We start from the raw sequence: 18674 nt of genomic DNA on the forward strand, positions 1-18674 counted from the left end.
AAGAGGTTCTTTTGTACTACAGAAATGCTGAGCTCACATATTTGAATGTGCAATAATATATGAGGATTAAGAAATGGCGAGATGGCGACTCTGTAAACTATTTGCCTAGGATCTCACAATTGGAGACCCATTTACGGGTCAAGTACATTACAGTTAGGTCGAGTAGATTATTTAAGTTACTCGACCTGCAGGTGACATTAATGATTTTTCGAGCCCTGTGTGTGTTACAAGCATACAACCACAGATTCTTAAGGTTTGAGACTCATTTAAACCTTTAAAAAGTGATATCTTGACTAGTGCATATTGGATTTTTGTCGTGTGATCTTATTTTATTCTGATAAATATCATCTATTTTCCTAAACAGGTATGGAGCACTTTTTGTGGTATTTTCACTGTGTTACTGTATGAGTTATTCCACAAATACTTTACTCATTGCCTTCTAAGCTAAGCCTGCCTGCTCTGTGCCAAGCTACCAGAGGGTGAGCACAGGATAATTTGGATTGTGCTGTGACTTGCCCTGACTAGGATTGCGGTCCCTGCTTGGACAAGGGTGTATTTATCTGCCAACTAGAGACCTAATTTCTAGCAATCTGCAGATTCCTTATAATATTCGGTTGGTAGACCGTCCAGGCCAGTGGCTGTACCAACTGGCAGTCTTTTGATCACCAGCTTAATCTCAGGTGAAAAATGCTGATGAATATATACTATCTGCTTATCATTTAAGCAGGCTAAGGCTGTGTCTTATAAGTATTTCTTAATCTGTGTCTGAGAGCTATGGTATTTGGAGACGTGCAGCTCAGTGTAATAATCTACAAATATTTTGTTAGCTTCATACTCACATGCGTCAGCTGAGTTTTTGATACATACTATGTCAATTGCTGCCCAAGTATCTTGAATCATTTCTGCTAGCATTTTCCATAGTTGTTCACAATTGCTGTACCTATGAGCTAACGTTCGCTTCCCCAGATATCTGATTTCTTTATTTGTCACTTCATTATTCTGAAATCTTATACCTAAACTTAGCCTGTGCCTCTGTGTTACTGCCTCCCAATCAGGTAGCCTTGTATAGAGCCAAGCACCCCATCCTGCTTTGCTATGTACCTACCTCATAACAACACTTTAAATGCCTCTCGTACTGTGCTCATTCTGTCGACTGAATCATTATTATCAATATTTTACTTAATCTCAACTGAGGTATTCCCTTACTACCCTATCCTTTAAGGTACTAACCAGTAATGTCCACTGCCCAGGGATCTCTTGGCCGCTGGTTTGTCTGGCCTCAGTTCCAAAGTAGCATGATCAGGCAAGGTTCTAGGCAGCTGTTGTATTTTTCTTGTCACCCAGAAACTAACATCTCACATCATCAGCCAGTTATCTAGTCTGAACCACATATTATCCATTGATGATTTAAAAATCTCTTCCTGTTTTGCTGCGTTCCTCATCTGCCACATATCTAACAAGGTTTGCTTTAGTATTAACTCATTGATAACCTTGGCTGCTGCTATTGTGTGTCTGCTTGGAGTGTGTGACTTGTCAACTTGTGTGTCCAAAACTATATCAAAGTCCCCTCCCATTGTATCGTTTTAGGAGATAACAAATGGAAGCGGTTCCAAAGGGAGTAAAGGAGCTATGTCTCATCTATATTCGGACCATATGTGTTCATCATTGTGGCCTCTTTACATCCCAACACCTCCTCTGTTATGACATTGTGACTGAACATCTGATGTGCTGCATATTGTGTCTAGGGTCTATGCCCTTTCTGATGATGATCATCACTCCTCTAGCATGGGAGGGATATGACAAAATAAAGTAAGGTGCTGGCTGTTTCTGGGCCAGGACTAACTCCAGTAATCTGGCAAGATGTGTCTCATGGGGCATGGCTATACCTACTTTATGCCTATTTAAATATGCCATAACCTGCCAAATCTTTTGAGAGATGTTTGTTTAGGTCCCAGATCTTCCAGGTAAATAGGGGATATTTGATTCCTCCTAGATTATCATGTGTTCGGAATGTGTAAATTGTTATTTGGTGAGTTTTGTTATAATAAGATTGTAACACCTGAATGTGACTTTATCCAGTCTGTAAATCTGCCCATTTTTTAAATGTCTTTGTTGCTGTTCAACATCTTTTACATCTGTCAGAATTCTTCATTTTTTTCAGATACACCGAGGTCTGCTGCAGGTTTAGGAAGATAGGTTGTTTTCTCTGATGAGTACTTTTCAAGTATACTAGGTAGAAAATGGTGTGCACAATGTCCAATTACTGTATTGTTTGTTTTATCACCTGGTGGACTTTGTGCACTGCCAATGTGAAGTTCAGGTATAATGCAATTGAGTTACTTCCATAATTTATATATTTTTTTTTTCAAAGCCAAAATTAGCACTGTATCTCTCTCTCTGAAGTTTAATAGTCTGGCAATAATTTTTTAAACAGGAGTGTCCGGAGAGGGCCTGGGATGCAGCGAACGGTGATCTCTTTCCACCACAAACAGCCTTGTAAAGCTGTACGCACCAAACAGTGCAATGAGCAGAGATTTGACACAATCATTTAGTTTGCCAATACTTGTTGACTCTGGGAGACCTAAGATACGAAAGGTATTCCGCCTAGACCTTGCCTCTGGATTTTCATTCTTCACCCTTGGTGAGGTGTCCATTTGTAGTGTTTTCACTGTGTTACTATGTGTGGTTACAAATACTTAACACATTGCCTCTGAGATTAGCCTGACGGCTTGTGCCAAGCTATCAAGGAGGTGAGCAGGGGTTATCTTAGGTGTGTGACTCCCTTACCACGAGTAGAGTGAGGATCCCTACTTGGACAGGAGGTAAACTGCCATCTTGAGTCCCCATTTCTAACATTTGTGTTAAGCGGTAAGGATAAAACTTGTATTTGTACTTGATGTACAGTGATTGCTGTACACTACTAACTTATTGCAGACCATTATGCAGCCACATCCTATTTTTCCCTTTTATGTTCTCTGGTGTCCTCCTGGATTTATTGTTGATACTTGGGACTCTGGTTAGTGGTTACACCTGTGAGGCCTTGGCAGAATGGAAATCAACTTCTGGCACCCCTACATCTATACAGTGAGGAAGCTAAACATTTTCCGGGGGTTGGTTGTGGAGAGAAGGTCCACAAGGAAGGATATTGAGGCAGTCCTACTTTGTTATGAGCTACAACGCTTGCAAGCAACACTACAAGATGATTCTGGGGAGGAGGACTGCGCTGAAAGTGAGGGCAGTGGCCCTGAGAGGGAAACGGAGAAGGAGGGATGGCTTCTAGTTTGTGAGCAAAGGCTGAGAGAGCTAGATGAAGAGCTTAAGAGAGCTGAGGCTGAGAGAGTCTTAGCCAAGGAAAAGAAAAGAATTGTAGCTCATGCACTGAGCCCTGGAGAGCGGAAGCTAGAAGCCTTAGGGCTGAGTCCAGTTGAAATGGTGGCAGCAAAAGTGTTACTACCAGTACTTCGGGAGAAGCACACATTTCCAGAGACTTGGTGCCCAATTAAATGAGGGGGATGACATACACCAGGAGGTTCAGGTTTATGAGGTAGCTCCAGTGATGTTCAGGGTCCGTGAGGTGGAATGGGGAACTGGCATGGAGAGTCATATTCGTAGTGGTGGAATGGACGCTATACTGGCTTCAAGTGAGAGTGGCAGGGAGAAGGGGTTCCCCACTGGTAAAAGTCCTGATAGTGAAGTATGGAAACACCCAGAAGAGTGTGGTTTGAGTGTCAGGGACAGTCAGATACTGTCTCACCAGTCTCATGAGAATAATGTGGGGTACTTCTTCAAGGCACTGGTGGTGAGGTGGAAAGTAGTTTGGTTAACACATGTGAGGGGCTGTGTGATGTGATTGCTGGATAGCATATTTTCAGTCCCTGTTTTCCAGAGCTACACCAACACTACGTGGAGTGTGAATTCTCTGACCCCAGGAAACTTGCACTAGAGGCAGACCCCCGGGCGAGTACCAGAGAGTCTGAAGAGGCATTTGGGGTTGCCCCTGAAGGGAGTAGCTCAGGTTTTCCCCTGACCAAGGGAGGTGGGGGAATGTTGCAGCGACCCAGGTAGATCCCAGTGTAGTGGGATGGGTAAGGGGTCCCATGTCTTGTCTCAAAAGAGAGGGAGTGGGGGTGGGCAGAGGCATAGGTGCCCGGGACCCAGTGCCAGAGCCTGGAGTGTTCCAACAGAGAACACCAGGGGGGAGCCTAGTCTGTATGGGAGACCGTCTGCTGAGGGGGGCCCCATAGTGTCAAGAAAACTTAGGGGGCGGCTTTCACAAGCACCCCACCAGTTTTGGTGTCTGACAGTACCGCCCCTGGTGGGAGGGTGCAAAAATCCAGAGAAAGGGGTGAGGAGGGGAGACAGTCCCCAGTAGGTGGTCAGAGGTCACCATTTCTGAGGTCAGAGAACCCCAAGGCTGACCCTGGTGAGGCCACTTCTGGCCTAGGGGGCCTTCATGCACTGTCAGAATGACATGGGGCGTGAGACCTATGCCAGGCAGACTCTTACCCAACAAATGAGAAATGTGTATCTGTTTGGGGGGGGTAGGGTTACTTCCTTGGAGGTCCTGGCTTGCCAGGCACAGGCCCAGCCTCAGGATACAGACCCTAGGTTGGAGGCCCAGGTTCAGGGTGACCCCCCTGACCTGGGGGGAGGGGTGACTGCTAACAGTGTCCCTACTGTGTTGTCTTCTAAGAGTACCACCCTGGGTGAAAGGGTGCGTAGCCCCAGAGGGAGGGGCAAGGGGAGTAATGCCTCACCCCTGACAACCTATGGGTACAGGTCCTGGGCTGGGGGAATCAGTGTCAGGGTGCCATCCCTGCACTTGTGGAGAAATTGTCCAGGACTGCTTCCACAAACAACCTGACAATTCAGCACTCTGGGAGTGCTGCACCTGGGGGGGAGGGTGCAGGGCCTCAGAGGGGAGGACCAGTGTCAGGCTGCCATTCCTGACCTGATGGGAGTGAGAGTGGACAAAGGGTGCCAGGCACCTGGGGCTACCCCCCCCCCACTGCCCCCACCCCCCAATTCTCCAAAGTCACAGTGGTTAGAGAGCCCTGAAAGGCCTAGGTCCTGACTCTTATAACTGACAGCTGTCAGTGGCCACTATGGGTTGCTGTCCTGCTGGACAGAATTGTCCCTGGGGGGGAGGGTGCAGGAGTCGCACCCTGGGGGTGGAGTGGGCCACACCACTGTGTTGGCTATGGCCCACTGATTTACATCTGTGAGCAGAGTAAGGTTAGGTGCTGCACAGATGGTATCCACAGGTGAGTAGAGGGGTCCCCCGGCTTAGCTTTGTGGGCCCTGAGAGTGTGGACAGAGGGGGCCAGCTGGGTTCAGAAAGATGTAGAACGGGAACGTGCAGCTGATGTTGTGGACCAAGGTCCATGTTCTATCGCCCCAATCAGGGAAGTCCATCAAAGAATTCATTGGTCTCCCCTGGCTTTAGGCTGGTGGGGGGTTGTGTTGGACCTGGCCCTTTTTGCAGGTTTATCCCCAGGCATTTTGCATTTTGCCTCCTCTTTTTCTGACCCTCTTTTTGTTGGTTCTGGGACTTTAGGCACTTTACCACTGCTGACTAATGCCAAAGTGAATATACTCTCAGTGTAAATTGTGATTTTGATTGGTTATCCCTGATTGGCATATTTGAATTACTTGTAAGTACCTAGTATAGTGCACCAGGTGTACCCGGGCCTATAAATCTAATGCTTCTAGTGGGCCTGCAGCACTGATTGTGCCACCCACATGAATAGCCTTATAAACATATCTCGGACCTGCCATTGAATTGTCTGTGTGTGCATTTTTAAACTGCCATGTCCACTTTGCAAGTGCACCCACTTGCCAGGCCTAAACCGTACATGTAAGGCATCCCTAAGGTAGGCCCAAGGTAGCCCCATGGGTAAGGCGCTGTGTATATAAAAAGTAGGACATGTACAGGTGGCTTTACATGTCCTGATAGTGAAATACTGCCAGATTCAGTTTTTCACTATTGGCAAAACCTACCTCCCCCATAGGTTAACATGAGGATTGACTTGAAATAACTCTCAAGTATAATTTTCCATTGGGGACAGATAGAGATAAAGAGTTTGGGGTCTCTGAACTCACAATTAAAATCTTTCAGTGAAGTTTTTTTTAAACTGCGTATTTGACAAGCCATTTTTAGAAAGTGGGCATTTTCTTGCTTAACCATTCCGTGCCTCTGCCTGACTCAATGTCTGATTTTGACTGACAGGGGCTGGTCACGCATATACTCTATACAGTCACACAAAGGGAGCTGAGGTGTGTCTTGCATACCCTGATGACCCATTAACTGGCTGATCGGTCTTCCTCAGATAGAGTGGTGTGAGGAGTTGCCATTGACACCTGGTTAGGGCTGCGCAAGGCAGGATCTTGTGAACAGCAGAGCCTTTCCTTTGAAGTTTGCCCACTTCAAAAGCAGACAATACGAATAGTGGACCCAAAACCCAAAACTTTTAGAACACTTCTAGATCAAGAGGAGACTCTGCCAAGTAGAAGAGCTGTGAGGAGGAGTACTTCCCTCTTACTATGTGTGCTTTGCTGGGTTAGCCTGCAGTTGCTGCTTCTGCTTTGGAGAGAATAAAGACTGGACTTTGCTGTGTATCCTGCTTGTGAAGTTTCTCCAAGGGCTTGGACTGAGCTTGCCTCCTGTTAAGAAGTCTCAGTGACATCAAAGACTTCACCTGTCAGCCCCTGGATCTTCCTGCTGAAGACCCTGACTTGCCAAGAGGTGAGTGAAATCTGGCATAGAACAAGAAGAAACAGGCACATTAACTCCAGAACAACGGGCGCTGCTGCCTGACTGCACCGCTGCTTGCACCTGAAGCCATGGTCCCTGATGAAGTACAACCACCACGACCAATACCGCAGAACCGATGCTGCTGCAGCACCTCTGAAGTCCTGCAACCTTGTGAATCTTGAGTTACGTGTCACTGATGTCCGTGACACACAACTCAACCGCGCGCCTCTGGCCCCTTGGTGTGACCGCGACATCACAAAGTCGCCTCATCACGTCATGACCTGCTGGACTCATCAACCCTGCCGAATTGTAAGGAATCAGCATCTCACCTCTGACACCGTATTACCTTCCCTGCAACCGTAAGGAACCGATGCCTCACATCACCTACCTGGCAGTAAGCAACTGATGTCTCACCTCCCCAGTAGCAGTAAGAAACTGACACCACACCGGTTCCAGCAATACTTTACCTCCCCATATCCATGCAACGTCTTTGCTTCCTCATCATTTTCAAAGGTTCAGTACCTGGGGTCCATGCAACTCCATGACCTGTGCTGCAGTCCCTCCCGAGTTGGTCAACAGTTGGGAACGACTTAGTCATGACGCCATGATAGCACCAGTTGGAACTATTGTGTTTCTAAGTGCTTTATTGAGATTTAATCTTCAAAACAGTTTTTCATCTTGTTTTACTTCGATAAATATTGGCTAGTTTTCGAAACTGGTGTGGTGTCCATTTGTAGAGTTTTCACTGTTACTGTTTGTTGGTACAAATACTTAACACATTGCCTCTGACATAAGCCTGACTGCTTGTACCAAGCTACCAAGGGGGTGAGCAGGTATCTACCTTATCCTGACTAGAGTAAGGGTCCCTACTTGGACAGGGTGCAAACTGACTGCCAGCCACAGACCCCATTTCTAACACTCACCACATACATTTTTGTAAATAAGGGCAAACAGTTAATTTTACAGAGCAAGTTTCCAAACATTGTAGACCACAAGCACCATAACCAAATCACAACCGAACATGATAACCTTGATGAATTAGGGACATGTGAGCTCATGAGCTCACTAAACAGCTGTCGGTTTTCAAAGCATTTTTTAAACAAAAACATACAATATTCCACTGCTTCAGTTTCTTGCACTGTACCATGGAGCATTATTTCCCAGAATTAGCTAATTCTGAATGTGACTAGAGGAATATTGTGTTGTACTTCCAGCGATATTTAGGGCAGGATGAGCTGTTGATCTCTCTTTCGATTATGCTCTGAAAGCAGTCCTCTATCCTTTAGCTTGCTGTAAGGTTCTCTTTGTATTCTCTACAACCAGTACATCACTAAAGGGGATTTCTCTTTCACATAAGAAATTATTTGCCTCCCCACAGATACTGCTTTACTGCATTTATGGGTGTTATGATTAATCTGAAGCCATACTCACTACTTCTTCTTGCCTTTCTGGAAAATGAGGCAATGATAGTGTTGACAGAGTAGTAGCTCCATAACAGATTTTGCAGTAATTTTATTAAATTAATCTTTGCCCATTCCCATTTCTTCCTTCTCCACAGATACAAATTCTGAAATGTCTAATGATGAACTGAAGCAACGGTTTCAGGAAGTTACAGAGGTCAGTGACTGCTGTTTGTTTGATTGAAACCACTGTAAACTAGAAGACAGACTCTTGAGCAGCATAGAGGAGAGGCCCGGATAAGGCACACATGATGATGAAACTAAATGCATCGCACACATTTTAATTGTTAATACACACAAGGCCTACTCTTCACCCTGTAGATGCCTCTCATCCATTGTTTTTTTATCTTTGTATGCTTTTGTTGTTTTTACGTTATGGCACACAGAGGTAGGCTTGGGTGTTTATATTCTGGTCATATCATGTGAGTCTGTAGATATGTTATTCAGCCATTGTAGACTGCTTGCATTGAGGGTATAGGACTTTCAAAGGGGTGGGGGGACATAAAGAATGTCAAACCCAGGCCTACTGTTATTCATGTAACCCTACTGAATCGCACAAAGCCCAACAGGAAATCCTATTCCTAGTAAAGATGACATGAATGTGGAGCTTCTTTTCAGGAGAGTGGGAAGCATGTGAGATTCTCCCAAAATAGAGTTACGCCAACTTCTAAAAGAAACACTGCAGCTGTTGATTGAGAATTGGTTACCTGGTGCAGTTTTTAACTTCATTTTTTAATATGAAGATAGATTTAAAGAACTAATTTTAAATGGAGGAAGTCACAAGGTTTCTACCCTTAATTCTATTTTACAAAATCGTGCATTTTTAAAAACTACTGCTTTTGTTTAGTTATATCGGATTTTAGTTTGATTGAAACCACTTCGAAAGGAGTTTAGATAGTCATCTGAAATTGTTTTTCATAAAATGGTGCAAATTAAGGCCTTTTACAGCACCTCTTGCACTTACAGGGAACATTAAGAAAAAACTACTGCCAAAAGAATTTAATGCAACCACTGTCTTTTTAGTGATCAAAGGATTTGTATATGTAGCGTTAACTTCTCTCAGTATGGTTTCAGCGTGCCTTGCACTTCATATTTGGACATACTTTGTAAGTTGTATTTCTTAAAGTAATTTGAGAAATAAAAAGAAATTATCTGGAGTGTAAAGATGTGTCACGAAATAACCACAATTAAAAGAGTATGTAACAATGGTATATGCGAGGGCAAGCAGATCTTCTTAACAGTGCATTGTAAGAAAGAACAGTCCCAGCAGTAGGGAAAGCCTTGAAATGTAAGGAGGTGGATAACAACAATATAGAAAGGTAGGGAGGGAGATAAGTAGACTATATGCAGATGAGATAAAAGTTCCATTATCTAATGATGTTCAGGGTTTTATAGTAAAGAGATTCAGAGTAGACAGCAAGGTTCCCATTTAAGCATACCATGAAAAATGTTTGTACATCTGATATGCATAAGACTATTTTAGTACAGTTATTGAAATGCAACCCATTGTTGACAATGCTAATTTGTTACTTGTTCTTGGTAAAATGATAAATGTTTTATTTAAAAAATGCCATGAAAAAATACATATAAGTAGCCTTAAATAGCAACTACTTTACCACTCACTTAATGTTACTTACCACTTACTTAATGTATAAATACTCCATAAAAAAGGTGTACCCTGTTTGCTCTAATGACAAATATATGATTTATGGACATGAGGAACAAATGTCAAGAAAAGTGTCATTCAAGTGTTTGGACAAGTCAAGACAGATATTGGAGAAAGTGTTTGGCAACAGCGTGCACAGACACTCTGACAGTGAAGCTGTTAACATGCTGAAAGATACATCGAATAGGTGGGATGGCGAACAGCAGTAGTTGTGAGTGATATCTGGGAGTGTTGAAGTTTAGGACAGGATCACTTTTTTGTATTGCTCAGAGTCTCACTAATGTGTAAATGACAGCTGTTAACAGTGTATGTTTGGTTTAGGAAGACCCGTGAGACTGATCGAGTCACAGTTGAAGTGTGAAACTACAAGGACATGAAATTACAAGCCACATACAGAGAGTAGATATATGAAATTTTTGGGCATTTGAAGTTGGAATATAGAAGATCCTGGAATCTAGTCATTGCTTAAATGTGGTCTTTGAGGTGTGATTTTTGATCAAGAAGAATGTCAAGTTTAGGAGTAAATTATGTTAATGATATGGATGAAAATGTTGCCAGTGCTAAGATTGTAGAAATGGCTAAACAGGAAGCTTACCCGTGTTAGTGTATTCACAATTGCAACAGTGTATATTATAAGTACATATATACGTCACTAGATACCTTTACAGAGAATATTACTGGAAGAACATGTTGGGAAAACAATATAAGCACAGGCAGGTAAGAACCAGAAACCTTATCACTGGCAGCACAAGGTTTTACTCAAATTAGATAAATCTACAAATGAGCAAATTATTTTCGATATTGTTGAAGTGGCCAGTCGAGCAGCCTTTAATTAACATTTTTTGCAACAGAAACAAATGATGGGGGTGGAGAGATTACATAGTTTGCCACACAAATGAGTGAATGAAGTGCTTGAATTGTTACATTCTTTACAAGATATTTTACAGTGCCCCAGTTTGCTTTTTTCGGCCTGCAAACCCGTGTTAAATGATTATGCCTAAAACATGCCAACGGCTAGGACCAGGAGTGGTGTAGTCCCGAAAAGGACTTTGGTGCTCCCTGATTGGATCCTTCAATAAAAGATTTGGGACCAAGTCATAACCAGTATTGAGACATTTTTAATAGTAATGGCAAATAGCAGTTGTTGTTTGAAATTTTATATGAGGAATTACTAGACAAAATGCATGAAATATTCCATTAGTAAGTTTAGCAGCAAAGTGTACAGTTCATAAGTACAGAGACCTCAGTAAAGTACTATATGAAATTGAACATAGGGTTGCCTTCTAAAGAAGGGAAGTAGGGAGGCTCTGGGGTACGAAGAAATGCATGTCCTTTTATAGGACTTTAGTCAAAGACTTTCATACATTTCTACAGAAGTACATGGTTCTCAGGATATGCACCATTGAGGAACAAGGTAGAGGAATCATTGTTACAAAATACATTTGAGATCCTCCCGTAATAGTATTACTTTGTATGTAGTCGTTCTCCCAGTTTATACATTGTACACAGATAGCCTGGGACAGTTGGAATGTCCTTGGTGAAGCCCCGTGCTGGGAAAAGTCTGTGGAAACATTTTTTATTTATTAGAGTAAACTTGAACTTCTTTATATTGAATAAGAAACAGTTGTATTAGACATCACGTGGTTCAAGATGGAAGACAGTGTAAACACATGTTATGTTAGCACAGCCCAATTTCTGATGCATTTAAAGTGAGAAAAAGAAAACAACTCTCAAGTTTTCAATGTATAGGTTATTGGTAATGTTTTAAAGACTAAAATGGTTGCTGGAAGATAAGACAGAATTGATTTAAATATCAATTCACCAACAAAAACATGGAAGCCACTTACAGTCCTGAACCTTTACCATCCTGATATTTCAGTGATCTCTCAAATACGAAATCACCATTTACAATACAGAAACAAAATGAAAACACATCAGATGCTCCAGTGAACTCACACCGCTAAAGTCCATCAACACATAGGCACGTCATCATATCAGCCAAGGTGTAATACTATACCAGTGCCAATTATAAAGCTGCAATTAGAAGCAGAACAGTCTTTGACTTAATAGAGCATTGCATCAAGCCCCCCTACCAGATACTTCCATCCGCTACTCCATAGACAACTACGAGGCAAGTTTAAAAAAAACACAAAAAAACAGAAGATCGCACATCAACAACACCAAGACTTGTCTCCCTTATCACCATCCCTTTCATGCAATGTCCTGAGTGGGCCATCTTTCAACCCTTCTCTCTCTTACCTTGCCAACATCCTCAACCTTTTCAAAGCCACCTTTTATGCCGGTGATGTGATACCTTCACTGTAGAAACTCTCAACTGACCATTGTCAATGCCTCTCTTAGTCAAGGCATCTTCCAAGAATTCCTCAAGACGTGTCAGATCCTCAGGCTCATGCAGAAATCCATCATAGGGCTGGAGACCTCGCCAACTACCGGCTCATCACTCATCCTACATTATCAACATCATTGAAAAAGTACACAATGCACAGCTGCAAGACCATGTTAACAGCAATTATCTCCTGCATGACTACCAATTTGCCCTCTTGCAGCACTTAACCCCCTTACAAATTGTAGATGCCCCTCGACCACTGATAAAAAATGACCTCTGGATTTAAGTACATCTGGTCTAGTCAGCTGTTGCTACACCGTTGGATATGATAATTGCATCCACACCTTAACATTCACACCCTCAAGGGGATTCACAGGCAAAATCCTCCCTAGGTTCTCCTTTTACTTTCCACCTACCACCAGCTCAGCCACATGGACATCGCCATATTCTAAGAGCTCCCTGCCATCTATGGTGTCTCACAGCGATCCATTCTGTCAACAGTCAATGTCAAAAAGACACTTGTAAGCCTCCTCAGAGTTCTCCAACATGCAGATGTGACACAGTGTTACATGAAAGTCTCCTTCACTTCCTGACATTAAATGCCTCAAACACTATCTGCACTTCATATAGACCAGAGTGTCCAGCGCCTAACAAACTCAGTCCCACCCCATTTCTCCTAATTGCCAACAACCAGTCCAAACCTAGTATAAGGACATGAACCTAGATGGATTAATTTCCACAAATATCACCCAATGCCAAATCACTTAAATTCACCCGCAAAACCGACCTCACTCATGAGAAATACATCACCAAGGAGACCAAATCGGCCAGGTCCCAGCTTGCCCTACTTTAGCCATTGACATTGTTCGATCTGGAAAGCATCTTCAGAACTGCAGTCCCAACCCTATTACCCCCTCACATCTGTTTGGCAACACACCCTCTTTGGCTTCTGAGACGCTTAAAAAGTCCGCTTGAAAGGCATCGTACATGCTGGAGCATCCCTCATCAAATACCTGAAGAAATGTAACTGGATCGTATCCGCCCTTATGGACCTCCATTGACTCCACTTAAAGGCCTGCACCAACTTCAAGCAAAGCTGCATTATCTACAAAGCCATCACACTTGGTGTCCACTTAACTGGCTGACAAGCTCCCCATTTTTGATGGCTGTCGATACACTTGTAAGAATGACACTGCCAGATTGCAGATAATTTTTTTTTTTTAAAGAAGAAGAAAACAGGCTTCTCTATTTGCTCACACAGGATCTGAAGCAGGATCAGGAACGGTGTACCTGTAACTCTCAAGACTGCTCCAACATGCATTCAATTCAGTGTATTCAAAGAACACTATTTTGCAAAGTCATATAATGTATTGTTCCCCTTTTCAAACTCAGCAGACCTTTCTTTTCCACAGTGATAATGCTCATCTTTTGTATTCTTTGCTTCAGTGCTGTGATGCCTCCTAGTAAAGTGCATGTTACATAAAAAATACATTTATAGATACATTCAACTGTTTTCTTTTTCTTTTATAAACAATTTTTATTAATTTTAACAAGAACATGTTAAGGCACAGCACTAAACAAGGTCCGCACATAGCTGTCAATCGACAATTTTACACGTTTCTTATTGTCAGGGCATAGACCATACATATACAGTTTAGCAAATCCATAGCATCAGCAACCCTGGTGGGACATGTCTCGCACAATCCTTCAAACCATTTGGCCTAGCCATTTTCCCCCATACTTTATTATGTTTGTGGCGGTACCCCCATGCCTCGTAAACCGACTTCTCCTGTTGTGCATACCAGTCCAATCCTCGCCTCCATTTCGGTACAGTTGGTGGCTCAGACTTATTCCAGTCTAGTCTGCCGCAATGTCCCTCTTGGCCACCAATAATGCAGTACCTATAAATGAGCAGTCAGCTATAGTACCTCCCACATCTTCCACGACCCCCAGTAACACCATTTTGCGAGATGTTGGAAACTCCCAGGCCACCACCTCAGTGAGTTCCTGCTTAATCTTAACCCAGTATCTATAGATGGATGTGCATGTCACACGTCATGTGATAAAAGTCTGCATCTAGGGCATGCAGGTTTTGGAAGAAAACCAGATCTGTGCAGTCTGTCCAGGGAAAGATAGGTCCTGTACAGGTAGTTTGTTTGTATTAGCCTGAGGCGGGAGGACATGGTAATAGATCTGGCGGCCATTAACGCGTTTTGCCACTACTCATTCTCCAGTTGGCCCAACTATCGTTACCATTTATATCTAATGTGGTTCAGGTCACCTGGGGCATTGTTAATCAACATTCTATACATTTGGGATAATCCCCCTTCCCCCAGCACCCCCATAAGTAATTTGGCCTCTAGGCGACTGTATTCTGGAATAGTATTTGTGTGAGTCATGTGTATATAGTGCATGGCGGAGATGGAGGTATTTGTAGAATTGGGTGTGCAATAGCTGGTAGGTCTCCTCGAGCTCCGAAATTGAGCACATGTGAGTACCCCTCCACACGTCTCCAAGGAGAGTTATGTCCAATTGGTCCGATCGGGCAAAGCCCTCCAATGCAGCTGATTTCCGCAGCCATATGCCTCTCCAGAGGGGAGTCTGTTGGGTCAGGTGGTTCGCACTGATCTGGGTTGACTTAATGAGATAGCTCTCGCGTAAGACGATTGGCCAAGATTGTAGCATATAGTATTACATCTCCGTTTATAAGCGAGATGGGGCTATAGTCTGCACAGGCCTGAGGAGGGTGGGTCTTTGAAATGACCACCATGGTTGCTGTATCCAGGCGAAGTGGAAAAGTGCCAGTGCGATCTACTTTGCTATATAAGGTGAGTAGTCTGGGTGTCAATAGCTCCTTAAAGGCCTTGGGGGAACAACACCACAAGAAATTGGGCTCAGTAGGTGTGGTCAACCACGTGCGATGCGGCATTGGGTAGTTTATAGTACTTCGCGATCTTACCAGCCACCTCAGCCAGATTGGTGATTCGTCTGCCCTCCACATATACAATTTTGGGCATGATCCTGGACATTCAACTGTAAATGTAGATAACTGGTACATCACAAGTAATGCCAATAGAAAATAACTAAGATGGTGTAAGACTTAAACACTGTATGATTTTGGTATCTAAGGAGGTGATCTGGATTTCTTGTACCATAAAAATTCATGGCATTCATTATTTATTGGTTATTCATTGATTCACAGTAATGACCATTTTGAAGTAAATAAGGGAGTTCTCTTGTGTTTTTAGTAAATATTTGCAGGGTAGAATGAGAGGGATAGTCTTGCCCCAAAAGAGAGCACTTAGCTTAACAATATATGGGAGAGTGACATCTGATTATATAATCTTTTTAGAGAAATTGTGGATTATTTTATTTTGACAGTACAGTATTCCACAAAAGGAATTATAAAGAAAACCATTTTCTTAGAAAATGAGTGCTGAATATGTTGTTTTGCAATAACTTTAAAAACGAAAACGGTAAAGCTATTGTTTCATTTTAGCCAACGAGAGTCTTACAGTTAAAAGAGGACTTGATTATGTTTTGGAGTAATGTGAGCTGCTACATTGTTTGCAGGGTTGCCATTTGGAGTGAGCAAAAGAACATTAGAACTAAGAGAACTGAGTTGCATATTTGTTTTGTTTCACACATGTGTGAAAGTCTTTTCAGAAAAGTGGAAATGGGATCAGAGATCCCCCAATTTAGGATGGACTTGGCTGACATCTGAGTATTGATGAAAAGATATGCCAGGACATTTTAGCTGATTTGTAAGTGGTTCCAGTAATGAATCCCAGGGAACACTATATTCCACAGATGTAGGCAAGAAGTGGGAGGACATATATTTATTTGTTAAGTGCAGTGAGAGAGGCAGGATGCATCAATTTTAACATAGCCCCATCAGTGTTCATCCAGTGCTTAGAGGGCTGATGGCCGATAATGTTTTAGACTGCTGTCAGGTGAAACAGAATTAGAAGGCATGGAGTACCTTCATGAAGGGCAGAAAGTATGTCTTCAACTATCAGTATCACTGATCCCATGCTGTTTATAACCATACATCCAGACTGAAATATTCCAATAGGGTAAATTGTTTTAATATGTTGTCATAGATGTGATGCTACACATTGTTGATGCTCTTTGACAAAAAAGGGAAGAGCAAAGATGGGGTAATTATTGTTAAGGTTTAGTACGAGCAGCTTTGAGCTGTGGTAGTACAACGCCATATTAGAGAGAAAGGAGTTATTGAGAAACAGCCAAAGTGGAACCAATACATCTTTTGCTAAAGACAGTGTGATAGGATCATCAGAGTAAGAAGAGGATTTAGTGCACAGTACTATAGAAATGAGAGAGTACATGCTCCAAGTTGGAACTGAGGGTTTTTTTAGTGTATGGAGTGTAGGAACATGTTTGATGACATGGAAAGTTCTTCTCTGACATTCTAATTTGAAGTCAAAAGTTCCTGAATAATTTTGCTTATTTTATTAGAGAAGGAGGAAAAAACAATGCATCATGATTCATCTGGTTCAGAAGCAATAATATTGTGTGTTTATGGTGTTAAACAACTTATAATGGTGGGGGAGATTGGTATGGAAGTGTACAAGTGATTAAAAGCAGCAAATGATGGTGGGTGTTGTAAAGGGAAGAGATCCTTGAGTTTACCCTTGTTATTTCCTGTGGCATCTGAGGTGCTGCTGTGTGGGCAGGTGGGACTGCTGGTGCTCAGGAGTGATGAGGGAATGTGGTGGTCTCTCCAGCGACTAGCATGATTGTAGGCATGGGGAAGGTGGCAGGTTTGCAAGTGGGAGGAAGGGGTTTGGGAAAAGGGAACCGTAATCTGTTTAGCATTTGGATTAGTGTTTTTTTTCTCTGCGTTAAAGGGATTGTGCTGCTTGTGTGGACTAGTAGACTTTCATAAATGAGGTGCTGACTAGAGTATTACATGCAGGTTCAGCATAGATTGGTCACAGAACATCTAATTACAAAGAAGAACATTGGAAAAGGAGAGGCATAATAGTAACCCAGAATGAAAGTCAGACCAAACCTGATTCTTTTTTTTTTTTGATAAAGACATTTTATTAATTTTCGGGGAAGAAAAAAAAAATGGGGTCAATGGTACAAACATTTTAACAAGGAGCCAACGTGGCGCCTAACATTGGTCAGTCCCGATTCCCAGCTCCCAGGCATCACAATATAAGTAAGGTCAAACACTACCTAGGCATCCACTGCGGCCTCCCACTTCCCCCATATCCTGTCATATTTATTCGGGCATCCTCTGGCCTCGTATACCAATTTTTCACGTTGTGCACACCAGTCCATCCCCCCCTCCATTTAGCCAGTGCTGGGGCACCTCTGGTTTTCCAATCCGCCATTATATCCCTCTTAGCCACCAGGCATGCCACCCCAAGGAAGGTTCGGTCTGATCTTCTCAGCCCAATGTCTCCCATGATCCCCAATAGGAGGGGCAGTGGGTCCCTTTCTATGTTTTCCTGTAGGGCTCCCGAGATCTCCTGTAGGACCGCTCCCCAGTAGGTCACTATGACTGGACACGTCCATACCATGTGAAAGAAGTCGGCTGCGGGGTTCATGCATCGCGGGCACTCCGCTGTGGGTTGGAGGCCCGCCCGGTGTAGTTTGGAGGGAGTGAGGTATGCTGTGTGGAGGTAAAAGGTCTGTATTAACCGGAAGCGGGTGGCCATTGTTATGGTACGGGGGGCCATCAGTGCTTCGCTCCAATCCATTTCTTCCATAGGGCTCACCCATCCCTCCCATCTCTGGCGGAGCCCCACTAGGGAGCAGGCAGTGTGAGCGATCAGAGTACGGTATATCTGGGAAACACCTCCCCTACCCAGGTTCCCCATCAGTACCTTCGCTTCCATGGGGCTATATTCGGGTATGTTATCTCCTACCTGCATATGTACTAGTAGGGCGTGGCGGAGCTGGAGATACTTATGAAATTGTGTCTTATTTAGGGAGAAGAGTCTCTGTAGGTCCCCAAATGATCGCATATGTGACCCTTCCCAAACATCGCCCAGAGTGGAGATTCCTATATTATCCCATTTCTGGAAACCCTCCAGGTTCACCACTTCCTTTAGGTGCTTCGCGTGCCATAGCGGAGTCCGCTGGGTAAGGCACCCCCACCACCCCGACAGTTTCTGGGCCATTCGCCAACCCAATAAAATCACCTTAGTCACTTCCGGGATGTCCCGGGAGATCGGGCCCCCATATAGGGTGTCAAAGATCCGCGGGTAGCCCAGCGATCGGAGTTCTAACCGATACGCCGGGTCCGACCACCCGCCCCCAACCCAGTCATTGATCACGAGCAGGTGCATCGCAAGGAGGTAATAATGGATGTTGGACATGCCCAGTCCCCCGTCGTAAACATCTCTTTGACAGGTTTTGAGCGCTAGGCGTGGGCGGGTGTCGTTCCACATGAATTGACGCGCCAGTGAATCC

General features: G+C 43.5%; 1 protein-coding gene across 1 annotated transcript in view; it reads left to right on the forward strand.

The window, feature by feature from the left end:
• The window catches only part of CCDC125 (coiled-coil domain containing 125), a 262752-nt gene that overhangs the window by 109212 nt on the left and 134866 nt on the right, over positions 1–18674 (forward strand). The window contains exon 3 of the mRNA XM_069224454.1: positions 8313–8371. Within this exon, the coding sequence (XP_069080555.1) occupies positions 8313–8371 (59 nt within the window). The remainder of the gene's footprint in view (positions 1–8312; positions 8372–18674) is intronic.

Source organism: Pleurodeles waltl, chromosome 1_1 (assembly GCF_031143425.1).
Source record: "Pleurodeles waltl isolate 20211129_DDA chromosome 1_1, aPleWal1.hap1.20221129, whole genome shotgun sequence".
Lineage (NCBI taxonomy): Eukaryota > Metazoa > Chordata > Amphibia > Caudata > Salamandridae > Pleurodeles > Pleurodeles waltl.